General features: G+C 50.2%; 1 protein-coding gene across 1 annotated transcript in view; it reads left to right on the forward strand.

The window, feature by feature from the left end:
- Positions 1-18,328, forward strand: part of VWC2 (von Willebrand factor C domain containing 2) — a 124,405-nt gene that overhangs the window by 7,608 nt on the left and 98,469 nt on the right. Inside the window, exon 2 of the mRNA XM_008703580.2 lies at positions 13,849-13,978. Within this exon, the coding sequence (XP_008701802.2) occupies positions 13,849-13,978 (130 nt within the window). The remainder of the gene's footprint in view (positions 1-13,848; positions 13,979-18,328) is intronic.

Raw genomic sequence — 18,328 nt, forward strand, 5'->3', positions numbered from 1 at the left:
CGGGGGGGGGGGGGCTCTCTGTGGCTTGTCCAAACGTATTTCCTCGGTGGATGGCATCTCCGACTCGGATAAATCCCAACAAAAATCTATTCTTGCTTTTTTTAATTCAAAAAAAATTTTTTTTGGACAAATGGTTGCCAAGCATTGGACAAGATGCTGGAGACCTAATGGAAGGCTTTGGAGTGTGTCCAGTAAACAGGCAGTGACCCGAGAGTGTGTGATGGGCTGCGAGGACCATCATGGGGCTCTGCAGGGTACGCAGGGAGAAACTGCCCACCTAGACTCTGTGGCTGATGGTTTGTTTTTAAATGACCGAGCAATCCTGGGGCAGGTGTCTGGGGAAGAGATAAGAGTCTGTCTCAAATAGAACAGTTGTGAGTTTGGGTAGAGGTTACGGTTTTCCACCCCAGCCTACATACCCTATAGCCATCCTTCGTGGTATGGTTCTGACCACATAGCTGGAAATCCTTTTTTTTGCTGCTTCTGTTCCAAGCCTGAGATCCTGCCAGCTGGATTTCACTTCTCATTCTATTTCTGTCGGGCACTGGGGTGCGGCCAGGACATGGAGTGCCTTTCGAATCTGCAGAAAAGGATGATGTCAGGCATCTGCCCATGGCCCTGTGAGTTCTCTCGGAAGCCCTAGGCCTGTAGAAAGGCATAAGGATGGAAAATTAAGATGCCACATGGCTCTGAGCATTTCCAGAAATGATTTTGCTTTAAACATGGTGAGACCACTGCTTGCCTGGCAATATGGAAGAATGATAGCCTGAAAACCTACCACTTACCAAACTCTTGAAATTCCAGATTTCATATAAAACACATTTTCTTAAAAGCACAGCTGAAATGGGAAAAAAAAAAAAGAGAGAGAAATTAATCCCTGGAGGTAGACTCAAGAGAGGAAAGTCAGCCTTGCAGTCAGCCTTGCGGTCATCAGAGAGCGTCCCCTGATGCCTGGGTCCCAGGCCCTGGGTACTCGTGGCCAGGCTGGGGCACATAACAAGCCCAGGGCCCCAAGGGGAGAGCATCAGATCAGGATGTGTCTCATAAGGCTGTGATCCCCTGAAGAGCATGTCCTGCAAGGGGACAGTGCAGACAGACCACCCCAGATGGGCCTCAGGGCTGAGTAGAGCTGACAGTTTTGCGCTGAGTATTTGCTGTCTCTAGTGCATGCACTCTCTTATGACCATGAAGCCCATATGCATGCTTCCCTGAGTGGTCCAAAAAGTCCAGATGGGATATTTTTGTTTAAAGGGGCCACAGGTATCTGACAGAAGCAAATGCTCCCAGGAGGAATGCACACTTCACCCAGGCTGCAAAGTACCCCCACAGATAGTGTTCCAAGGAATGCGACAACAGAATGAAAATTACACACAAGGAGCGGAGTCAAAAGCAAGGGTCCGCTGAGACCAGCATAGTCCGATAAGACCCAGATGTTGAGATATAAACAAGACTACTTAATATGCAAAAATATATATGTTGAAATAAACTGTGTGGGTAAACAAAACAAGCATATTCCCAATGCTAGTCAGCTTTGACAAGGAGTCAGGTAGAAGTTGTATGAAAGAATGATCCAATAGTTTGAATGAATATTCAGTGGGAGGTTCAACAGCACATCAGGTAGTTTATGGGACAATTCAGCAAACCAGCAGACAGATTTAAAGAAGTCACCCAGGGTGAAACACAGATGCACAGACGGATCATAGGGAGGAGATGTTTTGATACGTGAGGACGGGGAGAGAAGATTTAATATGGATCAGATCAGAATTCTGGAAGGGGTAGTAGGGAATAGGGAGAGAAATGAGGGGATAGTGTCCCAGACATTCTACTTGAAAGACTGCTATTTGTGGATTCGGGAATCCCCACGAATCTAAAGAAAGATAAACAAAAGGACATCCTGCCCCCTAGCCATATCCTAGTGAGATGGCAGAACAGCCAAGACAAAAGATTTTCAGAGCAGCCAGAAAGAAAAGACTTGACCTGCAAAACAACAGTAACTATGGGCACGGCTGACTTCTTGTCAACAGTAGAAGACCCCAAACAGAAGAGGAACATCTTTAAAGAGCAAAGAGAAAAGAAGAGTTAATTCAATTTATGTATCCAGCAAAACTATCCTTCAGGAAGGAGCCTGAATGAAGATATTTTTATTTTTTTAAGATTGCATTTAGTTATTTATTTAGAGAGTATGAGTGGGGAAGGGACAGAGGGAGAGAGAGAGAATCCCAAGTAGACTCACAACCTCGAGATCACGACCTGAGCCAAAATCAGGAGTCGGATGCTTAACCAAATGAGCCACCCAGGCGTCCCGATCGAAGATACTTTTAAACAAAAATAGAGCATGCCATCAAACAGACTGTTACTGAAAGAACTTCAAAATGCAGTGCAAAGGATGAAATTCAGGAAGGAGGAACAGGACCCTGGAAGCTAAGCCACAGTCAAGAAGGAATGGAAGAAAACTTATTGCTCACTGAAGTGTAGACCAGTGGTTCTCAACTGGGGGTCATGTTGAGGGGACATTTACAATGTATGGGGACATTTTTGGTTGTCATAACTGGGCGCGGTTGGGAGGCCACTGAGGCCCAGCGAGTAGAGGCCAGACATGCTGCCAAAGTCCTGCGGGATGCAGAGTATCCCCTGACAACCAAAGTCAGGAGTGCTGACGTGGAACACCCCGACTGTAGACTACCTAAGGAAGGGATGGTCTCCAGGCTGAATTTTGAGTTGGGAACTTTATCCTTGAACAAACAGGAATGCCATTATATATAACTAAATGTTCTTGAAAAAATTTATTATGGGGGTCCCAGCTAGCTCAGCTTTAGGCTGAATCATGCCATAAGTGAGCAGTTCCAAAGGTCCCTCCTACTTTCCAGGGCTGTTGGTCAAGGCACCACCAAGCTCCCATCACCTGTGGGTGCTTTTTCCTGCCCTTCCAGTGATCACATTCAGGTCACTTCAAGGTTATATTCCCCTCTTGCTTGGCTCTCGGTACCTGTGGTCCCCTAGGTAGCTCAGAAGTAAATAGTATTGTCTCTATCAAAATCTACCAGATGGACCCATCCTTCCATATGGTCCCTTTGCTCTTCCCATAGGTTGACAGCCTACACTAATGTATTTCCCTCGTTCAGCTTTAAAAACAATTTCTTACTTATATTTTACTTTCAAATCTCATGTGACTTTGGAAAAGGTATCTCAATATCTCCGTAGAGGCTTAAAGCAGACAAAATTTGTTAATTCCCGTTCAGGAGTCAGAAGGGATAGCTGTGCACAGCTTGTCACACTCTTGAATAGTTGACAGTTATGTTCTGGGGATACAGAGCCCTCGGCCAGTGGACAGGCTGTCATGGTGGCATCTCTGTCCCCACAGCCACAGTGCAGGGAGTCCTCAGGTGGGCAGGATGCCAGCAGTCTCTTGTCTCATAGGGCAAGTCTGCCCTGCGCACCTGTGCCTCAGTCCGCTGGTGGCTTTGCCATGTCACACACGCAGACATGTCGGGTGCGTAGGTTGGAACAGAAAGAAATCTGACAAGGCCACTGCCTTTCCGCGGCCCTGTGTGGAGCAAGGGACGCAGGCAGCCTGAGGCACGAGCTGGGCTCTGATGTCAGCCTCTTGGCTCAGGTTACCTCCTGCTGACGGCCGAGTTCCCCTCTGGTCCTCGTGCCCTCCAGGACGCCAAGGAAGAAAGCTCTTCTTGCTCTTGGTGACAGCAAGGGGCAGCTGGCAGAACTTCATGGTCAGCCCTCGGGCACCATGCCACCTGTGCCTGAGCCCAGAGAATGCTTCTTGTGAGAGAGCCCTGCGGTGTCTTCTTCACCCAAACCGAAAACCCCACGGAGAGGGACTTCATTAACTGGAGAAACGGCTGTCAGTGCCCTGTTGTAATTCCAGGATCCTTTGGAAGAGGCTCAGCTTCAGGAAGAATGCGGGGCCAAAGGAGTGAGCCGACAGTGCCCGCTGGCCCGGGCTCAGGCCACAGGCCAGCACCTTCCGGGTAATTGGCAGCTGACAGACACTGAACAGAGTTTCAAGGCTGCCAGACTCTGACCTCAGATGCTGTCCAGACAGGTGTCTGTGTGGCCACCTGACAGTTGGGGAGTGTGAGCCCTGTTACTGGAGCCTGGCCAGCTTTGGGCAGAGGAAATGGACACAATCCTTTGGTCGTCTTCATTCCTCCCCACTGAAGATGAGCGTTATTAAGTGTCATCTCAAATGAGGAATGCCAAAATGAGCAACGTGGTTTAGCTTTCTTCTGGCATGTGTGTGTGTTCGTGTGCGTGTGTGTGTGTTGGGACAAGTATGCCCCTTGGTTTCAGTGATTTGTTTCTTTCAAGTTTGTCACAGTCCCCACCACTCCCTATTGTGCACTTGTTTACCACCTTGTTTCCTTACCTGACATGCCCCTGAAAAAATTTGAGTTTATAATCCTAGAGAGAACTGATCCCATGTCAGGCCCTCATACCCACTTTTTAAAAGCCTACTCTTTGGAAGACATTTGATTTTAATCCTTTATGAAGGGAGGACCAAGCTCTCTGTTTCTTTCTCTCAGGGATTACATCTCTTTCACCCCTCACTCTAACTCTAAAACAAGAGGGTTTCGATCTTCTCATTGTCAACACAGAGGAGTTTGGCTTTAAGGACATTTTTCACAGGGACATTATTGACCCAGTCTATGCCCAGGTAGGGTTAGAGCCCAATTAGGACTGTGTCCCTTCTATTAAGGGTTTAGTTTAGGAATCTGTGAATGAGCAGAATACCTACTAAAGTAACTCCATCAAGATCTCAACATCACCTGCTCCTGGGGTGGGAGGACAGGGGCCTCCTGTGGTTCCTGCTGCCTGTGGTCATGGCTCCTCCTCTCTCCTTGCCCTGCTCTGTGTGCAGAGGGCCAGGGGCTGGCCCACTGTGAGCACGCATGTGCCTCCAGACGGATGCTGGCTGGGAGTCCGACACCAGGGTGCCAAGGGGATCTGGTTCTGTTGAGGCTCCAAGATGGCCACCTTCTTCGTGCGTCCTCCCACGGTGGAGAGAAAGTCCAAAGTGATCGCCAGGCTCTTCCTTTCCTTCGAAGGGCACTAATCCCACCTTGGGGCCCCAGCCTCCTGACCGCAGCTCGTAACATCCCCACCCCCTAATATCATCCCATTGGGGGTGAAGGCTCCAACCTATGAACTCTGGGGGGACACAAACATGCAGGAGGCCGGCATACTTTCGGCTGCCTCTGATCTGACCGTGTAATCTGTCAGGTCGGGGCATTCCAGAATGTTCCCCAGGTCTGGATCTTTAGCCCAGAAGGAATAATCTTCCTCATTTTTGTCTTAGCCACTCAACTGTTGGCCGTGGAGTGGAAGACACCATGTAAACCCTGCCGGCATTTTCCCCCTCTCTTAGGTGAGACCCCACCTGCTCTGTATTAATCTGAGGGAATGTGTCACAAGAGGATAGGAAAGGCATTCTTAGACGGTCTCGCTGCAAGCTAATCCATAAAGAAAGAGAAGTCACTCTTTGATGAGGCGCTGGGTTGTCCGACTGTTGTGTTGTCAATCTGTTGTGCGGTAGACAGGGTGGTTTTCTTCCCAAGACTGGAAAGCGGACCGCTTCTGGGGACAGCTCTTAATTAAGTCCCTTTGTGTGCAAATCCGCTCTCTGACAGAGAGTGGAAAGATAAAGGGAACAAAAAACTGATCTTTCTGTTGTTGTGTGGTCAGGGGCTCGTGTTGGAGGCTGGAAGGGGGCCGAGGATCAAGCCTAATTCACTTCAGGGCACAGAAGGGAGGACAGAGGGGCACGCAGGCGTCCAGAGCTGTTTCTGCTGCCCTGAGTGGTGGAGGGAGTCTGGAGGACGAGGTCCAGCAGGAGCCTCAGTGTCCCTGCAGGACCCTGCTGCTGTCCCGCGTGGAGACGGAGCTTTGCAGTGCCTTGGCTGGTTTAATAAGACAGTTTCAGGTAGGGAACCTGAGGTAGCCTTGGGGAAAGATTTAGTTCGAAGTGACAGCACTGTCCCGGTCCCAGGGTCTTGCTGGGAGTCGGGAGAGGCCAGTGAGAGGCCGCGGGGTGAATTCAGCGCATTCGTGACGATCATACCTGAGTGGCCTGGTGGTCCGCCTGGACCCCGCCTTCGCGCCGCTCCTGGGACTTGCTGTGTAGTTCTTGGCAATGCACCAGACCTGTGGGTGTGTTTCAAATCAGAAGAAAAAAAAAAAAAGAAAGAAAAAAGCAAAGCACATTGAAAGGCAGCACTCCTGCATTTTTCTCCTGCTCCCAAATAGCACAGCTCCAGGCGATCGGAAGCTAATAAGACCTGCTGGTTTACATAGTCGCGGACTCTGTGATTTCCCTCTACGTGCATCTTGCTAAGGAACAAATGGGACACCAGGCGCTTGGGAAACAGGCTCAGCCGCTGGAAAGGACGCTTCCGCCATCTGGTGACCGAAATGTGACAGTGACTTTCAGGGAAGCCGCTCTTGGGCCGAGCAAAGACCGCTGTCAGCGACCAGCCTTTTTGCTTGGTGCCTCTGACAACTTGTGGCTTAATTCTCCGTCATTGGATTAATTCCATAACAGGGTCAGGATGTGTAAACAAAACTCAGATGCACAAAACACTCAGCTTTCGAAGGCGTCCTTCCATGCTGTGGCTCCCCATGTCTGCTGATGGTGGAAAGCGTGGTCCTTTGAGGTCTTAGGCATCTCATCATTTGGGGGTAATTACTCAGCATTTCTGGAGTTCTCTCCTTGGAAGAAGCATTTCCTTTCATTCTTCCCAAGACGGTGCTGGGAGCTCACGTAGCCTCACAACGTTGGGAAAGGCACCTTGTCCCGGGTAGAGGTGGCCCCCTGTGCCAGGGGCTTCCGTGTGGCCGGGAGGGGGGTGTTGTGCTGCCCAACCCCCCGGGGCTGTGGCTGTGGGCTTCCCTTCTGCTCTCTGCAGCTGACCCGTCCCCATGCTCTCAGGATCCCCACTTGGCTGTCTGGCTGTGAGGCCCCTCCCTGCACCCTCCCCGTCTCTATGGCCGTCCCTCTTCTCCACTTGTCCCATCCTCCTCACCTTCCTTAACCATCTTTCCTCTTATTCCAACCAGAAGCCACAACTTCGCCTTGAAATTTCTTACTAGGCACCCAGTTATATCAGTGTCTGTGACTTTCTTCGATTCTGTTAGTTTCTCTTTCACTTGTTTCTGCCTCAACTCCCAGCCAGAACAAGTACTGAGGTGAGCGGTAGAGATCTTTTCGTATCTGTCCTCGAGTGTGCAGTTTTCTGCAGGGCAAGGAGCCTGTGGGGTTGTGCAGGGGGTGGGGGGCTGGCAGTGGGACCCGGGGAGGCCGGTCCTGGTGTCTCTGTCCCAGGACCTGTGTGTCCATCATCCCCAATCTGCAGGATGCACGTGTCCAGACCTTGTATCTTCCGTATTTGGGTTTGAAAAGAAGGTTGTTCACTGGTTGAGTAACGGAGTCTGAATCCCCAGCTGCTCAGTACAAATTTGTGCTCTTTAAAGGCAAGCCTGGCAAACAGAGTTAGAGCAGTTAAAAAATCTGTAGCCAGGAGAGCATGTGTGACGTCTGTCCCCTGGGTTTGGGACTCGACGCCTTCAGAATCTGGAGGCTCTGCGTTCTGATCTCAGGCACGCATCGAGATCCTCAGTTCCCTACAGTGGTTTGCCCGTTCTCGGGTCCCTTCTGTGAAGTCGCTGCCTTAGCGTTCACGTCCCGCAGGGGACCGAACCTTCTCTCCCGTTTGTGGATTACAAGTGTCATCCAAATCCGATCGCTCTCAGTGGAAAGATTTGTCTTTGTTCCCTCGCCCCCAGGGGTGGGCGTCTGATCCTAGTGCAGCCGTTCATGAGGTGCTGAGTGACTTTTCTTGTGGCAAAGCTGTAAATTTTATTTTTCGTGTTTTTCCTAATGTGCCATGCAAGTTCATTTCAGCTCTTTCTGGCCATCTCTTTCTTGATTCCGTCCATATCTAGTGAGCCTGGATATTTGTTACTGTAACAACCCCAGATGTGACGGAGACATGGCCCTAGGTTTGAGCTGTCCTGCCGCTCACCTGCAGCCTGGGATCAAGGCTCTCGGTGCTAGAGAGTCTGTGCTCTAAGCCAGTGCGCCTGGGAGAATTCAAGGGGTTTAGAAGGAAGGGAAGCATGGCGGGGGGAGGAAGATAGAGGGAAGTCCAGATTTCAGCGTCCTTCTTTGCTGTCCTGTTAATCTTACTTCATGTCATTGCAGAGTCCCACAGTTTGGGGGTTATTACCGGAACACCTCTGCCAATGGAGGGAACAGAAACGGGGAGATTTTATCCGATGGTGAACGGTTTTCACTGTGAAGCTTCTAAGCTATTAGGTCCTCTTTTCTCTCTTTTCTGTGTGGAAATTAATCCCATCTATGAAAATGTTACAGTTGTTCAGGAATTTTCTTTTTTTTTTCTTTTTTTCTTTTTTTAAAGTGCACATGGCTGTAGTTTTTTAAAGATTTTATTTATTTGACAGAGAAAGACAGCCAGCAAGAGAGGGAACACAAGCAGGGGAGTGGGAGAGGAAGAAGCAAGCTCCCAGTGCAGCAGGGAGCCCGATGCGGGGCTCGACCCCAGGACCCTGGGATCATGCCCTGAGTGGAAGGCAGACGCTTAACGACTGAGCTACCTAGGCACCCCTGTTCGGGGATTTTCTGCCTCCCATTTGTCTGTTCCTAAGGAAGCATCTGCGTCCAGCCTGGAATTGTTCCCTGGCCACAAGGAGCCCGTGCATTTGGTGGCAAGGGGATTTCATGGCACCTTCTCCAGCAATCACAGTAGAAAGTTCCAGTTTGGAATACAGCAATGGCTGCCATTCAGGCAACAGGCTTCTGGTGACACACGGCATTGTCTGCCTCTCACCCCACCAGTGGCCCTTTCTGGCAGCACCGAACAGGATGGTGTGTGTAAGCTGGATTTGAGGAAAGAAGGTGCGTCTTCTGGTAGATGGTAAACAAATTTGGGAAGGAAGGATGCAATGAGTTTCTGCCCTCCCAGGTGGAAAGAGATCTGGGACACAGACAAGACCAGGATTCCCTATTCAGAGCACTTTCTGCAATATTTCAGAGCCTGGTCCTTCTCGTGGTGATAATAATTATAATCACAGTGACAAAATTATACAAGGCAGTGCGTCCTACAGATCGGCGCCTCATTGCAACTGAGTTCATTAATGTAAAATATACGTGATAAACTACAAAGCTGCTTATATACTCCTCATTTAGAAGCGTCCCACTCAACCTCTGTCCCACTCTCGTATAGATCTCGAATTTGTACGGGGCACTCGATTTAAGCAATATCCATTTGAGTGGGCGTCTTCTCACGTTTGAGAATCGTCTCACCTATAAATTATGGTTCCTGTTCCTACTTATTTGTTTAGAAATAGGCGCAATCTTTATTTTATGGTCCTTACAGCCGCTGTACCTGCGGTATAGACATGTGCATAATTACTGAGCATTAAGAGGGTCTAATTCTGAGGCACCCCCAAGTTAATAGCTCTTTGCTAGCCGTTGTGTTTGTAGTTGACTCCCTGAGAACACGCTCAGACGGGTCGGTCCTTCATTGCTCTGCCTCAGGTTTGAGGGTAAATTTCTTGGGTCCACATTGAAGAGAATCATTTGACTGGGTAAGCAGTGTGGCCGAGTAAGCCAGGCCAGCGCCCTCAGCCTGGACCCTGGGTCTGAGGCCGGCCCCAGGGTGCCTGACCTGCTGCCGGTCTTGCTAACGGGGGTGAATGAACGGATACCACAGACCTTGTCTTTCATCTCGCTCCCAGTTCCTATTCTCTTCACCCAACACAAGTCCTGCCTCTCCTAGCACCCAGTGGGGACCTCGAGAATGGGGACTTTTCCTCACATGCCCGGTTGTTCTCCTAGGCTGTGCGTCTAAATTCTGTCTTTTCAGAACTTGGGTTTGTAACTGGAGAATTGCAGAGAAGGGAATTTCTGTATAAGGCATGCTATGCAGAAAGTAGGCTGTGATTTGCTAACGAGAGGGGCGACTGTTTCAAAGTTAGGTTACCCCCGGTGAAATGTCTTTTTGGGACCAAACAGTTCTGGAAGAAGAGAAAGAAGTGCCTTGTCTGACTGCAGGAATGTGCCTCTCAAGTTCATGTTGCGGGTCCCGGACACAGCAATGCACGGAGCACACTCACTTTTAGCTTCCACGGTGGGACAAAGAACAGGGGATGGCGGGAGGCCATCTGCTGCTCGTGCTGGTGGGTGAGGACCCTGCAGCTTTGGGGCTGCTCCGACCTGGTGGCTAGAGTCAGAATCCTCTGATGGGGCAGGCAAACCTCCACCAGAGTCGGGGCTGCTGGAGTCAGCGGCCTGCACCTGCCGCCGCGTGGGTGGGGCTCCAGCCATACATGTGGCGTGATGAAATGAGCCAGAGAGAGGGTCACGGGCACCCGGAATGCCAGCTGGGCCCATGACTGCTGACCCAAGCCCTGTGTTGAGGCCACAGCCCCCGCCAGATTATGGGCTGCAGCTTCCGGAGCAGCCTCCCCCCATCTCAGCCAGGGGAGTGCCTGGCGGGTCCCTCTAGTGGAGCCTGAGCTGAAGGTGGTCTCCTGAGGACCCGGACAGATCCAGCGACAGCCCCGGTGTGGGAGTCGGGGTGCAGGGTGGGGTGGGACTGGCGGCAGAGAAGGGTTGTCCTGTGTCCGACGGCATCCTGTCACACCTCTCCTCTGTGACTCGGTGACGCGGAGCTCACGTGGCTGTGTCTTCCCATGCCAGCTGCTGAGTTCACGTGGGTGGCTGGATGGGTCTGTGGGGCGGTGGCAGCGGTGGTGGTTTGCAGTTTAGCAAACTGTCCTGCACCCTATGAGTGCTGCGTGGGCTCGGGAAATAAGGTGATGGGCTTAATGAGGGGAGGGGCCGGCTCCACCTGTGCTCTCCAGGGGAGAATTGGGTGAAGCCTGACCCTCAGCGATCAGGGCCAGACCCAAAGAGAGGGACAGAGGGGCCCAGCAGGAGGTCTCTGGGGTGGGATTGGAGCCACCCCATGCCCTGGGACCTGGCCACCGACGAGAGACCGGAGAGATCGATTAGGTGACCCCCGTCCTGGGCAGAGGGGTCCCGGAAACGTGATCAGATGGGGAGCTCTGACTGAGCAGGCAGGAGGCCTATGAACTGTGTGTGGGGCCTTTGCCCACACGGGACTGCAGTGGACACAGTGTCCTCTTAGCGGACGGGCAGGGCTTGGCCTCCTGGCTCTGCGTGAGACTCAGCAGAGTCAGCCTCCTGTGCGAGGGACAGGAGCCCGGCAGGGGGTGTGGTAAGGACAGGCAGAGCAGGTGGCAGGAGGTGAAGCCTGAGAGTGACATTCTTGCTTGTGGTGATCCTGCCTCTGAGCCTCAACTCATATACATGTTTTTTTGATTTATTTATTTATTTGAGAGAGCGAGCAGGGGGAGGGCAGAGGGAGAGGGAGACTCCCAAACATACTCCACGCTGTGCATGGAGCCCTACCTGGGGCTCGATCCCAGGACCCTGAGGTCAGGACCTGAGCTGAAACCAAGAGTCGGATGCTTAACCGACTGAGCCACCCAGGCGCCCCTCAACACCTATTTCTGAGATATGAACACATCTCCAAAGAGTTGAATCAGGATTTCTAAATGTTCTGTGATAACAAAGCTCACAGTACAACTTTGGATGAAGTTGCAGAGCCTTTAAGAAGGTAGCAGTTCGGGCTGTGGCCATCCACCATCCCAGCCTCGCTCCGTGCCATGGACACTGTGAGCTTGCGGAGCCAGGAGCGGGAGGAAGTGTTTGGTGCCCGGCTGTCTTGCCCAGGATGCGCTCCCTTGTGGGGGAGCTGCCGGGTGAGGCCGCCTCTCGTCCTGCTGCCCTAGTGTCTGCAGTCTTTGTGACCCGCACCTGCTTTGTGGTTTTTCCAGGAGCTCTCCTTAGGGACAGCGGGCAGCCTGGTCTCCCCTTCTTTCAAAGTCTCAAACCAAAATGGCGCTTCTTCCTGCATCCCTGCAGTGTGGCCTGCGTGGGAGCGGTGCCAGGCTGTGCCCCTTTCTTGGGGACAGACCCCAATGATTCCTGACCCTCTTGTTCCTTTCGGACTACCCTGCCCTCCAGATGGGACTGTCCTTACCTCTTCTGGGGCTGGGAGCCTGGCTCCCCACCATCTACTCTACCCTGTCTGGGCTGTGTGGCTTCAGTCCACGTCCTCACTCTGAAGGTTTGGACACGCAATGAACCGTGTCGCTCGCAACTCAAGGTCTCTGCTTTTAAAACTCCAGATCCTTTTCTTACCCTGCTTGCTAAGTAAATGCACCCTTGACAGAAGGATGCTACAGGTTGACAGGGGAATTAGTGGCAGGCAGAAAGAAATGAGAGCAGCAGCAGCAGAGAGCAAAGTTCGTCACAGTAGCAGGAAAGGCTCATGGTGCCCCCGGTGCTCCTGGAAAACGTGCCCTCGTGTTGTTGCAAGACTGGCGGCAGCTTCTGCGGCTTCCTGCACACCAGGTCAACACTTATCCTGGGCCGCTCTGCAGCTTCGCTCGCACACACTCACTCAACACACTCGTGCGTGCACACACACAATCACACACACCCATACGCTGACACATACACATTCACACACTCAGAGCCCCACACTCACAATACGCACTCACACACACATACACATAGTCACAAACTCACACGCTGACACACATACACAGTCACAAATACACACACTCACACACATTCACACTGCAAGTCACACGCTCACACTCAGACAACTCACACATACACACTCACAGACTCACACTGACTCACATACATACACACCCACGCTCTCACGCACGCTCACACAGCTATGCCTCAGCCCTCACTCCCAGCCAGGTTGACTGTGGTCTAAAGCTGAACAAAAGCCTTTAAATTGAAACGCAAACTGAGCCTTCGCTTCATGAAATAGCTGGTGTATTTGGTACAGATGTGAGTTCTTATTTTCGGTGTTGGCCACGCCAAGAACGCATCCGTGAGTGTTGCTTGCCTTCTCTCCCTTACGAGCGCTGGTTGGTCAGGGCGTGGTGTGCCAAGTGCCCAGGACGCTCAGCCTGACACCCCCCCTCCACTATCTCAAAGCATCTGTTTCCACGTGGCAGCTTCTGCTTCTGGCTGCTGGTCTGCATATGCCGTTTCTGCTCTGTCCTGGGTCAACCCGGATGGAAAATCACTCTAGTGGTGATTTCCAGGAAAAAACAAATCATCCGCATCACAGCCTGCAGGTCACTGTGGCAGGATCGAGTTGGTGGCGGGCACCCTATCCAGGAATGCCACTGTGCGTGATTGGAATGATCCGAGAGGTGGAATTTGGGCCAGTGGCTGGAAGTGCAGCGCAGAGAAGGCCACAGCGCACTGGGTGGTGGAGGGAGGGCGTCTTGGAGGCCGTGGGGGAGAGAGAGAGCACCTGCCTGGGCCCCGGAGTCAGGCCCCTTGGCAATGCCTGCCCCCGAGTCTGCTTCCCCATCAGGACACAGGGCCGAGAATTCGATAGAGGTATTTCAGTGCTGCTGTGAGGGTTACATGAGGTCCTCCTCAGACACCTCCTGGCCAGGTACCTCCTCTCTCGCCCAGGGCCATCCCACTCTGCTATCGGTTCAGCTCAGGTGTGGCAGTGTCCCAGGCAAGCTGGGTGGCACCTAGCAGGGCGGTGGGAAGGGGGCTTTCCGAGGTAAACCAGCTCTGCTCCAGCACCCTGGCTTTGCACTCTGCAAACCACTGGGCTGGATCCTGTTTACATTCTCAAAGCACCTGGGTGTCTTCACAGAAAGTCCCGGGGGAGGGAAAACATGAGTTTGTATGGGGAGGATGGCGGGAGGTCTGACCCTGACCGTGGGCTTGTGTTTCAGGTGTCTCCGTGTGAGCGTTGCCGCTGCGAAGCCAACGGGGAGGTGCTCTGCACAGTGTCCGCGTGTCCTCAGACGGAGTGTGTGGACCCCGTGTACGAGCCTGACCAGTGCTGCCCCATCTGCAAAAACGGTAGGTGGACGCATGTCGACCATGGGACTGCCTCCCACACGCCTCGCGGTTCACCCCAAGTTCACTGCCTGCTTCGTGGTCGATGAAAGATGTATGCGTGTGTGTTCGAACGCGTGTCCACACGTCCTCACCTGCGTACCACGTGACCGCTGGGCCCCAGGGGGACATTCAGGAGCCTTTCTGCTCGGAGCCATGCTCTCTCTTGCTGGTGTCAGCCCCGTGTTCTATAGACGACGTCAAGAAGCACTTTGGGGAGAAATTCAATTTCCAGAGTGAGGAGAGTCACTTATTTTAATTTAACTTTGTTTGTTCTTGCAAAGCAGTTTCTCTCTTTCCAAGACAAATCAAACATGCTGGTTGGGCTCATTTACTTTTCATTACTAAGTGAATTAAACTTGGGACATAATTGAATATTTTTCATAAGTAAATTAGGCAGGAAGAGCACCCCCTCTCCAGTGAGAGCCCGTGGTAGATCAAAAGCCTCATCTGCTTCATGAAAAAGAAATGGCAGGATGTCCTTGATCATAATTTATAAGGGAGAGTGTTTCCTCATCCTGAATAATGAGAATGACTTTGTACCTGGAAGTACCGAGCACGGCTCTGGGCATCCCATTTTAAGAGGGTATTTGACAAGAGTGCGTTCCCAGGGACATTGGGCTTAACGATGGCTCAAGAGGGCGGCTCGATGAAGCAGTTGAGTTGGAAGAGAGCTGACTCTGGATTCATGATCACGTTTTCAAGATTTTGAGTCCCTTCCCTGCAAGAGGGATTGGGGGCAGGGGGCATTCTGCGTGGCCCTGGCGCCTGGTGTTAGCACTCAAGGCCAAAGCCACAGATTGGCTCAGGAAGATGGAAGCCTTTCCCTGACCTGAGCAGTTCAGAGGAGGAGTGAGCAATCTCGAGAGGTGGTCAGCTCGTCGCTGGGGGTTGCTGGACCAAGCTGGAGGCCCCGCGATGTGGACTTTGTAGGTGGCAGATGGTGACACAGCTGTTGTTAGTGACTGGGAGGACTCTGAGTGTTTGCAGTCATGCCAGTCAAAATTGTGTGGGCCGTGGGGTGCCACGGATATCCTTCACCAGGTACACCCAGATACCAGATTTCACCACAACCATAAATAAACAGAAGAGAGAATGTAAGTTTCCAACGTAAGTTTCCAATGTAAGTGGAAGAAGGTAGGTGCCAGAGGAACAAGCTCACTGCATTTGGGGGGGAAAGGCCACCCTAGGCAGGCTTGGCTTGTGCAGTCATCTGCACCTAAGTGGACCATGTCAGAGCTGTCCGGGAAGTGCACTTGCTATGGGGTGGGCTGGCTTTGTATGCACTCATTGTGAGGAATGGAAACCATGAGGCAAGATTCCATGAGACCGAGGGGGAGGGACCCTGGGAGCTCAGACTGAGCTTTTCACAAATAAGGTCACACCGCTGGCTGTGGGGTGGGAGGGACATCCGTGCAGCTTTCTTTGTGAGTGTCCCTTAGGACTGGCAGGAATGGAGTCGGGGTGGGGAAGGGGCAGCAGGTAGAGAGGCCAGCAGCACTTGCAGGGGTGTGGAGGGAAGCGAGCCTGCTGGGAGCCGGTGGGCACCTGGCGTCCATCAGGAGATCAGGGCGGCTCCCGTCCAAGCTGCAGTACCTGCTTGTGGGCAGGGGAGTGCACTGCACAGGCAACTTCTCATGGAGTCAGTGCTATTCAGTGGAAGGCTTGAGTGTGTCTCAAATATTTGGTTATCTTAAGTATCCAAGATACCGTGTATTTTCTCTTGCCAAGCACGATAAGAAACAACGTTTTGGCACTCGATAGGGTACCTGTGTTTGGATATTTCCAAAAGATGGGAAGATCTGATTTCAACCTCTGAGGAAGTTCTAGGCCGTGAAACTTTGTAAAGATTCCAAACCCACAGAGAAGTTGAAATGCTTGTACAATGAACAGGTGTAGACCCATCTCTACGTTTACCTATCATGAACGTTTTGCCATTTTTGCTTTATCTCTTTTGGTCTCTTTGCCCCCACTTTCCCCATCTCTGTATAAACCCAACACCATTAGCACATTTATTTCTTTGTTCGTTCCCACCGTACACCTGGAGACCTTCTGTTTACACCAGCAGGAAGCCTGTGGAGTAGAGCTCAAGATTTTTCTTTGCAGTTCTGTTTGCTCTGAGGATTTATCCCAGTTGGGACAGAGAATCAGTGAACTATGTTTAGAAATTATCTGGATTAATTCTTTTTTTCCAGTCCCCATGACATTGATTTTACAACTGAAAGTTTGTACGTCTTAATCCTCTTCACCTGTTTCTCCCATCCCCCACCCCCTTCGCTGTGGCAGTCACTGGTTTGTTCTTGAATTAATTCCTTCTTGGTGCGTGTATGCTAAAATTTTAAGGATTCTTACTCAGAGAGACAGCATGGGATGAAATAGGGCAGGATTTGGGGAATGACATATTAGAAATTCTTAGAAGGAGCGTAAATACGTTTTTTAAAACCAGATTCAAGAAGGATTACAGATTCAAGAAGGATTTGTATTAAAAGGTTTTGATCCAGTTATGTCAAAACATCAACAACTTCTTATTTTCAGGAGCACCAAGTAGAAAGAAGTTTAAATGAGCCTAATCATATAATATATTCCCCAGATAGAATGGCTTTCTGCTGTCTATAGTCTTCTGACCTTGAAACGGTACATGGTCTTTGGAATTCTTACCAAAAGATCGGCTTGAAAAATGAGAAGAGTTTCTATCGAACGTGAAGGCTGTGTAATAATTAACTGTGATTAGTGAATAATTTACGGTAGTCCATCCCTGCCACCCACACACACAAAACAATGTTTTCGTAAGAAAATGTTACATGTGGGCTCACAGATTATAGGATATCAAAAACAATGCCTTACACAAAATTAGATGCTAGGATAGCCGTAGCTTGGATGGAATACGAAGGTTTTAAGTCCTGATCTCAGCAAACAGGCCCTTCCTCTGCATACTCTAATGTCTTCACCTGTAGCATTAAATACTTCCTTCTCCCAACAGAGGGAAAATTACAGATCCGTTGCAAGCTGCCAAAGTCATTTGCGTCAAAGGAGCAAAAGTTTGAAACCAAGAGTGCATGGGATATAAATAAATGATCACAAATCAAGTGCGAATTAATATATTCACTTTGGTGGCTTGTACCGATCAGTCTCCCAAGGATTTTCTTTTGATAAAATGGCTCCTGTGGCACTGTTTGTTTTCTTTTTCCCAATGATACAGACAGCAACTGTTATTTGTATGGACTTTCAAGCTTTCAGATTTGCTCAGAGGTGAGGTTCACAGCACTCATTCCACTTATGCCCCTTAGTCTCAGAACACTTGTGACATTAGGGATCAGGAGAGTCCGTTCTGCATGTGTTACGTGAGCCGGCATGACATTGACCCTGGGCCTTGTTAGGACCAGCTAGGGTTCTCTGACTGGGCATAGCATCCCCAAGGTGGTATGAGGTACTTCGAGAGCACTGAGGCCCTGCGTTTAGAGTATACATCTCACTGCAGTATCGTTGCCACTGACGATACAGTTGACCCTTGAATGACATGGGTTTGAACTGTGTGGGTCCACTTACATGCAGATTTTTCCCCCAATAAATACAGGACAGTTCTATAAATGTATTTTTGTTGCCTCATGGTTTTCTTAACATTTTCTCTTCTCTAGCTTACTTTCTTGTAGGAGTACAGAATACAACGTACAGCATATGTGTTAATTACAAAATATGGGTTAATGAAGTCTTTGTGTTACCGGTAAGGCCTCTGGTTGAACTGTAGGCCATGAGTAGTTAAGTTTTGGGACAGCCAAAAGTTATATACAGATTTTTGACTACACAGGGGTCAATTTCCTAAACCCCCACATTATTCCAGGGTCCACTAGTTATTTGCAGTTCTATTTCCCCAAGAAAATAAATATGACTTTTTAGAGAAGAAAATGAAAACATTTATAAAATTTGTAAGGAAAATACTGAGACTTCAAATTATTAGAAGTACTTTCATGAAAAATATGTGAGAAACACTGACCAAGAATGACAAGTTTTTTTTTTCTCTTGTGTATTTCAAAGAGTAGGATAAGATCATAATTAAACCACATGCAGTGAATTGGACAGAACTGAATGGTGTGTGTGTGTGTGTGTGTGTGTGTGACAGATTCATATCAAGATCCTTCTCACAAGGAAAAACTATGCTCATTCGGCCTCACCATTGAATCTTTTCAGAGTCTTTACCAAAGAAATAACACCAAACTTTTAGAAATGCTTGGTTGCTATTTAAAAATGACATGATTTTTGTCCATTAAAAATATAAAGGAAACTACAAATATCAGAATTAATCCTTGATACAGAATT

Source organism: Ursus maritimus, unplaced genomic scaffold, assembly GCF_017311325.1.
Source record: "Ursus maritimus isolate PB19 unplaced genomic scaffold, ASM1731132v1 scaffold_3, whole genome shotgun sequence".
Lineage (NCBI taxonomy): Eukaryota > Metazoa > Chordata > Mammalia > Carnivora > Ursidae > Ursus > Ursus maritimus.